At 50.4% G+C, this 9,405-nt stretch overlaps 3 protein-coding genes across 3 annotated transcripts; 2 read left to right on the top strand and 1 right to left on the bottom strand.

The window, feature by feature from the left end:
- Positions 1-1,773: 1,773 nt before the first annotated feature.
- GLOTRDRAFT_93349 (uncharacterized protein) lies at positions 1,774-3,003 on the top strand (the record flags this gene model as incomplete). The annotated part of the gene is made up of 6 exons (XM_007867642.1): positions 1,774-1,944; positions 2,248-2,393; positions 2,544-2,705; positions 2,754-2,813; positions 2,876-2,924; positions 2,956-3,003. The coding sequence occupies 6 exons, from the start codon at positions 1,774-1,776 to the stop codon at positions 3,001-3,003; spliced, it is 636 nt and encodes a 211-aa protein (XP_007865833.1).
- A 429-nt stretch (positions 3,004-3,432) lies between these two features.
- Positions 3,433-5,875, bottom strand: GLOTRDRAFT_93348 (uncharacterized protein; the record flags this gene model as incomplete). The annotated part of the gene is made up of 11 exons (XM_007867641.1): positions 3,433-3,515; positions 3,575-3,825; positions 3,895-4,124; positions 4,184-4,369; positions 4,530-4,627; positions 4,666-4,789; positions 4,842-4,874; positions 5,028-5,063; positions 5,119-5,163; positions 5,219-5,338; positions 5,402-5,875. 11 exons carry the CDS (start codon positions 5,873-5,875, stop codon positions 3,433-3,435), a joined length of 1,680 nt encoding a protein of 559 aa, XP_007865832.1.
- A 1,340-nt stretch (positions 5,876-7,215) lies between these two features.
- GLOTRDRAFT_129014 (uncharacterized protein) lies at positions 7,216-9,034 on the top strand (the record flags this gene model as incomplete). Its single annotated transcript, XM_007867640.1, has 4 exons — positions 7,216-8,523; positions 8,561-8,701; positions 8,735-8,821; positions 8,870-9,034. The coding sequence occupies 4 exons, from the start codon at positions 7,216-7,218 to the stop codon at positions 9,032-9,034; spliced, it is 1,701 nt and encodes a 566-aa protein (XP_007865831.1).
- Positions 9,035-9,405: the final 371 nt, after the last annotated feature.

The following is a 9,405-nucleotide window of genomic DNA, read 5'->3' as shown; positions in this document are numbered from 1 at the left end:
CTAGCAAAACACGTATCCTTGGTCGTGGCAGCAAAGCTGGTGTGGCGAGGCAAGGCAGCTATGCAATAGCAACAGACCAATCCTCGGACAGAGTCGCAAGGATCAGTATAGAGAAGAAAGCTCGAATCCTAGGACAACATAGCAAGGATTCGTAGAGAACAAAGCGAGAAAGGACGATCACTGAACAGCAGGTTGTGGTGGCTGTGCTCGTGAGAATTGCCATGCAGCGGCTTCTTCCGATTCCCCTAGAATCGGTTTACTGTTCAGTCGTTGTATAGGGCTCTCTGGTGATCAAAAATTGCCAGCGTTGAACAGGGGGTATACCCCTTATAGCCCAAATTACCTTAACTGTAATGTGAGCACCCTCCTTAAATGGAAGGTCCACTGAACCAAATCTTACCACCATCAGCAAATAGGAGCTATTACCTCTCATGTCAATAATTACCATTTGTGAATAGGGACTAATTCCAGATATGTAGTGTGGCCTCTGCACGGCACGATCCTTTCAAGATCTCGGGCCAATGGCACTGTCAGGCATCCCCCGGCTGTGTGTGGAATTGCGCCGATGGCAAGTACCCTGCTGCCTACGGCACAAGATTGGTAAGTTACATACGAGGCATAGTACTGGCAGCATTGAGGCCTGAGCCTGACAACGTGCATCTCAGCTACAGTATGCATGTGCACTGATCGGGTGACTCGATAGTAATGCTACCCGAGTGTAGTACTGAAGTAAATAGTGTATTGTGTATTGAAATAACTGTAGTTGACACCGAGTATAGGATGATTGAAGGTTCTAGCCACACACAGTTATGTTTGAGAGTTATGAACTTATATGATTTAGTATCACTGAGATCAACATATAATAACTAGGAGTATTCTTGATGCCACGCAGCGCCCGGGAGGCTAGAAAGACTATTTACCTACTTGTAGAACCCTTGCCACTTGTTTACCTTACGAGGAATCGGACCTGGCTGTGCCGCGCAGTGCCGAATACTTCCCAAGTCTACTGATACCGTGGCTTGACTGTGGCTTTGGCACAGCCACCCAAAAGCTGATATTGTGTGCGTTCTCCCTTCTTTCTCCTCAAACTAATCCTTGCGACACTGTCCAAGGATTGGTCTCTATCTCTTTGTTGTCCTTGCGACATCGTCCAAGGACTGATTCTGGTCCTTCATGAGCCTTGCGACATAGTCCAAGGATCGTCCTACTTTCCTCACACTTCCCTATGCCAGTTCTGGCCTTTGCCGCCTCTCATTTGCATCATGCCTCTGAGCCTGCTGGCCGCTCCTCTGGCTCATGCACACCATCCTGCCGGCTTGAACTTGTAGTCACCTGTGATATCATCCTCTTCCAGTTGAATACAGAACTCGGCCTCAGGTCCCCTGCCATTGATCTTACTGTCATTGTTCATGTATTTAACTGTTGTCCTCTTTCGACTCGTCCTATGTACACCTCGGCAACACATAATGAACTGATTCTGAAGTTTGATGAACCATTGGAAAGGGGATACTCTAATATGGCCATGGCAGACTTGTACACCATCCGAATCTTCTGCAAGTCAGATATCTGCCCTGTACAGGGTCATCCATACGTAAGGGGAAATCATGGACAGGGTATTTTTGCGCAGTATATACATACATCATTGTAGTATATTACTTAACCTGACACTAAAACCATCCATTGGAAGTCCTCGTTAGAAGGACTGAACTTCTCCTTGTGCAATACTCCATGCTGTGGATCGTCAAGCCACTGTGAATCATAGAAGCTTGAAGGATGTCCTGCAAGTGGCTGTTGCTGGGTCGTCCCACATGGGCCCCTGCAAAACTTGGGTGCTGGTTTGGAGCCACGACTGTCCTTGATACCATTGGTGTCCCGCTGATCATCGACAATCTTCAACTCCCTCTCGATATTTCGCCGCCAAGGCATGCAGCGGATGCGATATCTGTTCGTCTCATCATCCATATCATCTGAGCTGGTACCATCCTCCCCGTACCATTCTATGATTGACTTTAGGTACGTCCTGTTCATTTCTCTCGGACTTCAGGATGATAGTTTGATCAATGGTAGACAATCTTGTCTTGTATTTCTGCATATATAGTATTGTGAATATAGACTCCAGTATTAGACATCTGACAGTCTTTCTCACATATTCATATCTGCCCTCCAACACCATTCAACTTCAGTGACCCGCTAAGTGCTCTGACGCTAGCCTTGCTGTTGTATCGTTCTGCTTCTCTTTCCGAACAGTCTTCCGCAGATAAGGTTTTACCGTGGCGAGCAGACTTCTGCCCCCGTGGTATTCTCGATGACCCGCAACTCTCCCACACTGATTATTCTAGCCGTGAGGCGATAACGCTCTGGGCTGAAGCGGTATTTGAAGCAATGGTTCCCCAGTGAGTCTTGTGTTGCGGTAGTAACCTCCTGTCGTTCCCTTCTAACACCCATCGGAGTGTGGAAATGGCGCCCAAGTCAAAGCAGAAATCTATGCAGTGAGGCCTTCCCTCTTCGTATCATGATCTGCTTCATCTGATACAATCATAAAGGCCACGCGTGCCCACGAGCAACAAAGGCAGCCAGAGAGATGCACCTGAAAGAGCACAAGGAGCGGGAAAGGCTGCTCAGGAGTCTGACTCCCAATCGATGTCAACCCCAACGGCGCGGTCCAGCCAGTCCATTGCGAAGGGACTGCCCAAAGCAAATACACAGTAAGCTGGCCGTGACTGCTGACTCAACAATGCTGAATATTGTTGCAGGCCTTCACGAAAGCGTACTCAGTCTGAAAGCAGTACTTCTGCGACTGGATCGGTTAAATTGTGAGTGTCTCGCGGGCAAGCTGATTCATGCAATTGGTTAATCCTTTCGCGGCGGATCTCAGCTTCCTCAGCACCTCGACGTTAGTCCAGCTCTATTTCCGTCCAATTGCAGTATGTGACCATTGATTGTGATGTTTCATAGATTTGTGAAGAGAAAGGACAATCTGCGCCACCCAATGATATTTTGTAGTGCGAAAGGTTGTATTCTGTGATGCGCTCGAAGGATTTTCCAGCTTGTGCACTGTTCCAAAGGAATCCATTTACAGTATAGCACCAGTAGGGTTCACAGGCGCTGAGCCAGTGTGTACCCTGCATATCGACTATGGCGCTTCTGCTCACAGATGATTTTCCAGACTATAAGGCGCCATATATGCACTGAGCAAGAACAGCTTCTTGCCGAACTTCTTGACGGCTACGCACGCTATTTGACTTGTTTCATTGGCTACATGACCCCTAGTGTTGAAAGTATTATCCAACGATCATTGCATGGGGTCTTCCAGGTGGTGCAAGCTGTTCGTTTGATTGGCCCTGTCAATGCCAACAAGGATAAGGCTGAAGATGAGAAGCTCACCATGGTGCACAATGAAGCCACATATCGCTTTCACTGGGACCAATTAATTCAGACAATTGTGGAGCATGCCGCAGTGGACAGTGTGAGATACTCGTACGTTCTACCGTATGTAATGAACTCTGAGCTCAACACTGTGCACAGGAAGGAAACTAAATTGAAGTATTCTGAGTATTCAGCTCCGCAGAGTTACCCTGTCCCTGGTGGCACAAGCCGAAGTGATGTTTTCGACCTCTATCTTGCTTTGATGCCTTTCGCGGAACCGGGATACCCACCATGTGATGGAATGCGTGTACCCCACAGCGCCGGGTGTTTACCCGCACTTTCTTATGGATACCTCCATATTTGTCCTGCAGGCGGGTGCGATGTTCGTCCTGAGTCTTGACACCGTCTCTGTCATGCTTGGGCAGTACTGACCACCACCCAGCGCGAAGGTGGTCAACCCTATTCATCAGCATGAACTTGACATACCAATCAGGCTGCGCCTCCATGGGAACACGTCTTTCTAGTCACTGTTGGCATAGATCATGGGCCTTGTCTATGAGGATCTCGACCAGCCATTGGTTCCAACGGGAATCCTTGACTGCGGCCCTCATATCAACATATAAGTTGTTGGCATCAGGGCTGTTGGGACCCCCATCATTGTACGCATCCACTGCCAGTGGGTCAGCTCGTGGACGAAGAGCAATGTCGCTATCTGTCTTGATATCAAAAGACTTGCAGACAGCCTCTCTGCAAAGATCCTGAAAATTCCCCAATCCATTAGATGACGCTGAGTTACATACGGGTCATATGAGCATACCAGGTAGTCCTTATGTGCCTCCGGATTCTTCTCCTTCAGTTTGTTGTACTCTTCCTTTGTCTCAGTCAAAGCGCTGGCCCGCTTGCGCCAAGGGGTTCTTTGCGGTCGATAGTTTACTGTCTGTGATGAACCAGGCGAAGCAGAAGTGAACTGTTCCAGAACGTCCTCGAGAGCCTCCTCAAGAGCCTGATCTGTTCATCTCTTGAGCTCTGCTGCCAATGTCAAAAGGCCTAGTGGTGGGGCAGGTGGAGCAGCAGTTGTCGAAGCCTAAGGTGCAGGATGCTCTGACTCCTGCACAACATGCCATTTTAGATGATCACAACAATGTATCCCACTGAGCACATACACTTCCAGAATTGAGAGCATGAAGGGTCTGCCAGATGCCCTTCTTCTTCCTGCCATTGTGGTGAAGGTTGCGAAGTTCTTTCTTGGTTAACTGATACCCTCCAGAAGAAGTTGTGGGGGAAGAGGAGCCCTATGACCAGAGCCAGCGGGGCTGGCTTCTGTTTCGGCAGACTCAGGCTCCCCTCGAGGAGCTGAAGTACCAGTGCTAAGCGATCCAGTTATCTTAGCCATGAGTTGCGCAAGTTCAGACTGCCTCTTTGCCTATCGTACAGTAAGTACATGTTCATGAGAATGAAGTGGTGTGGCACTGTACCTCCAACTCGGCAAGCTCACGCTCCCTCCGTGCCTGCAGTGGTGTGAGGAAATGATGTGCCAGAGGGGGCCTTACCTCCGATTCGTCAAGTGCGGCCTGCATCACCTGGAGCTTGTCAAGCTCGCGCTGACTTCATGCCTGCATTCAAATGAGACTTGGGGTATCAGCACAATAGATTAGGTGTACTTCTGCTTCAACCAGTGCTGACTTCACCGCTTGCATCTACCAATGGACACATAAGTATGGCCTTGAAGATTCGCATTAATTACAGGCTTACCTGCGCTGCAGCTGCGTTCTCGGCCTCCTGCCGTGTTTTTATAAACTTCAGAGATGTAATGTCAGGACATAACGGCTTCCCTAGTCGTGATAAAACTTACCTTCATCATCTCAGACATATGATTCCGGCTTTCTGCCATTTCTCGCTTCCAAGCCTCTTGTTCAAGATGCGCCCGATCCCTCTCTTCACGTACCATAGCAATCAGCTCTTCCCTGTCTCTCTATTAACCCCAGATGTTGGAAGTCAGCACTGCTAATGACCTGCGGTACATGAGAATTCGCACCTTTGCCTTCTCCTGTTCCTGCCGCAGTTGAGCATGGGCCTTCTCCATCTCCATGCGGTATGTGGCAGAGAAGTCCGCCTCCTGCACCCTCACTCGCACACTAGATGTTGATGCTGGCTGTGGGGTTGGCGTATCATCTAGTTGTTGTTTGTACTTTGCTACATTTGATGGCTGCTGCTCCGCCGGCAGTCCAGATGTTGGTATATTCGACAACGGCTGTCCAGGAGGCAGTACAGACTTCGATATATTCAACTGTGGCTGCACGGCCAGTGGTACGGACTTGGGTACATTCGACAGCTGGCCAGCAGGTCGTACAGACTTTGGGGCATTCGACGGCTGGCCGGCAGGAGGTACAGACTTTGTTGCATTCAACAGCGGCTGCCCAGAGTGCAGCTTTGGAGGAGGTCGAGGTGGTGTGCCGGCTTTGTCTACTTCCATATCTTCCAGCGGATGAATGCGGTATGAGGAGGACATTTGGTGTATGAAAATCCACTTAGCATGCACACGTGTATACAATCATGATTGCCACTTGTGCGGTCGCAAGTAGCATTGCTTTGTTCCAAGCCTAATGATCAGGGCTGATTCATGCCTTCATTGTTCTAAGTCATGAGTGGTGTCTTCCCCATTGTACGTAACACAAAGAGAACACGAAGAGTAGCATGTTGCCTCTGTAGGTGTTGTTGCCGCATTTGAACAGATCACTAGAAACAACCTCTTCCAATGACAAAGAGGTGAAGGGCATAAAACGAAGCCGACACGCAGTATCAACCCATTCCCAGATCATCTGTAGACATGGTAAGCACTCGGAGCACGAGTGCAGAGCGATAACATTGATATCCTGCACTCTCATTACAGCCACACCAGATGAAGCACATCCGTTGCTAACTATACAGAAGCGATCATCACTCAGAGACTCGAAGACTGCACTGATTCCGAGGCTTGCCAGATGTGAGGGCCGCTCTGGGTGCACCCCGAGGACACCAAATCCACACTATAGAGGTCCATGTCCTCAATCACATGGACATGATTCGATTTCACGTGTATTACTACATTGACCTGAGTGTCAATTTCCTTGTTGTGCGCCGAGAGGCTGGTCGATTCCAGAGCATGAGTGTCTTAGAGCATCGCATGTGGAATAGGCTAAGTACAAGGTAAGTGGAATCATCCCCTCCACTGGGAGAAATCATCTGACAGTAGCTTGGACCAGCATTGAAACGATCCTGCAGCTGTGGGAGGTGATTGCTGGTAGCATGTCGCTATAAGGAGACTTGAACTGCAGGAGATCAGAATGACTTTGTAAGGTGGGCGCCACTGAGTGGCGCCGAGTTTGGACGTGTTTGGTTACTGAGTGATAGATGGACGGATTGGGCAGGCGGATCGTTAGACAACAACTACCTCTGAATCTGCTTAGCTCAATTACCTATCTTGTATCTCTCGCAATAAGACAAGGTTCTGTTTATTGGTGTGTGTGTGATACAAGCTAACTGTACTGACTACGGAGATTCTACACTTTTTTAAATGCTCACCGCGTTCAAAAAACTACTGTTTGTTCGCGACTTATCGCATAGGTACACAGATACCATCTATTACTCAAAAAATCGAACAAAAAACAATACTCTATGGATTCGAACTCATTCCCAGACCCGCCGACATTCATCGATGGCCAAGCGGCGCGATTACCGTTCCGCCCTGCATCGACCCCAGCACGATTCATGCCAGCAAGGCCAAATCGGCGAGGCGCATCCGGCGTTTGGCCAGCTAGCCGTATAGAGGAAGCTGCAGGCTGAACCGACAGGATCATCCACCAACTGTCGATGCAGGCACTGACCTCGAATTCCTACGAGGAGATTTCGGCGATCGTCGAACAATTGGAAGAGGAGTTGGACTGGTTTAGGGATACAGTTCGAACTGAGGCTGCAAGTAGGAATCGGGAGATTAATATGGACGAAGGGGACTGTGTACGACGGACTATGCATAAAGGTGCGGAAGCCATTAACTCGCTCACGGCTAACCTCGATCGTATGGAGGCTCGACGTGTAAAACGCGAACTCGAGACGAGGTCTCCGACCGCTAGACACGCTACGATGCATCCGCTGAGAGAACGACCTGCCACCCCACGTCCGTCGCACGAGTCGAACTCGTCATCGCGGGCTATTCCTAGTCCACCTGATACTCGCCCCAACGTTCAGCAAAACGTTGGCGCGCAGATCGACCCGGTGCAGATGCCTATTGCGGAGCTGGCTCCCATACCAATAGCAGCTCGACAGCCACCATTCGGACTGCCAGGACTACCGCATCCCCCGCCAACCGGGGACTATCGCATGGAGCGTATCCACCCATACACAAGCGCTCTTCGGAAAAATGCCAGGTTCGTTTGGTATTTCCCTGTGACCGGACAAACTGGTGCAGAGAACGCCAACGCTGTTCAAGATCATAGTATTACGGCGAGGACAGGAGGAGCCGCCCCGGCAGATGAGCAAGGCTCACGCCGAGGAGCAGAGCCCCCGCCCGCTCCAGTAAATACACCAATGGACCAAATCCCAACTCAACGAAGTGGGATTGGCCATCTGGGTCCGGCAGAATGGACGCAATACATCGGCGATACGGTCATGGTATCGGACTGGCAAACAGATCCTGTTATTCAGCGATCCATTGGTAAACTATTTGCTCCCCGTCAGCCGAATGAAGATCAGGCTACGTTTGATGGTAGGGTGGCGGCCGTACAACGGCTGATCAACCCTCCCAGTCAGCCAACACCCAGAAATCGACAGCGTGACCAGAGCCAGCACAGAGTGCGGCCCGACGAATTCACTGTCGATTATGACGCTGCTCAGAATGGACGGAACATAGGATCGAGCCCCGACCACATCCGTCCCCTGAAGCTGGAGGGAGTAACTCCAGAAGTGCCCTCCTCGATGCAAACACTTACGTCGAACCAAAATAGTCACAACGTGACAAGAGAGGCTAGTCAGGCAAGTGTCCACTCGACCTCCTCTCAGGACGTGAACATTCGTCGAACCGTTGCGACGAGGGGCTACTCTAATGAGCCTCAGGCCATTGGGACTGTGGCCCACGGAAACGAGATTGATGGCAGTACAATTCGCCTCGATCAAACTAATGACGTACGGCAAAGGAATATGTCTCAGCCCACTGCACTAGTACCGTACATGCATGCTGCGCGAGGTGCCAATGGCGGCAATCCAGGCGGCGACCCCTCCGATGATGGTGATGACAATCGTCGCGGACGAGGTAATGATGACCGTCGAGACCGTCCTCCTCACCTACCTCCAGACAATGGCCGTAGACCGCTTCCACCGGACCGTAGGCCTGTAGGACAACCTACAAGTGGCTCTGGTGGTGACGGCGGAGGCGGAGGCGGGGGAGGAGGCGGAGGAGGCCCAGAAGACTCTTATAACTCAGGTCGACGTCAACGACGAGTCGCTGTGGTAGTACCTACAGGTGGTGCAGGGGGCGGAGGGGGCGGAGGAGATCCACCAGGAGGAGGTGGAAACCCTCCTGGGGATGATCCCTCTGATGACAATGGAGATAACGATGACAATCCCAGGAATATCGGGCGTCGTAATTGGCAGCGAGCAGCTACTCCCGCGCACGAATACGAAGACGAACTCGTAGAAAAAGCGTTGATGACGATACGTAGTGCGCGTCAAAGGGCTGCGCCCTATACTCCGGAGACACGAAACTTTAAGCCGGCCGCCAAAAGGTTATATGATGGCAGGGCGGATATACGTTTCTTTGAAAAGTGGCTGTCAGACATTTTGACAGACTTCGACCTCATGGGCATAGGGCGTGATAACTATGATCGCCAGCACGTATTACTCATATCTAAATATTTTGAAGGCGATGCCACCGAATGGTTCTATCAGGAAGTCCAGGATTACAACCGAGAGAAAGACGAATGGACGTTCCCTGAAGTCATAGTGGGACTAATCCGTTGCCATCTCTATGTAGCCACTTCCAAGGAGGCTGACAACATGTATGAACGG

The sequence above is a fragment of the Gloeophyllum trabeum genome, assembly GCF_000344685.1.
Source record: "Gloeophyllum trabeum ATCC 11539 unplaced genomic scaffold GLOTRscaffold_00006, whole genome shotgun sequence".
In the NCBI taxonomy this organism is placed as follows: Eukaryota; Fungi; Basidiomycota; class Agaricomycetes; order Gloeophyllales; family Gloeophyllaceae; genus Gloeophyllum; species Gloeophyllum trabeum.
Note: the sequence above shows the minus strand (reverse complement) of the source record. Positions and strands in the feature narration are given on the sequence as shown.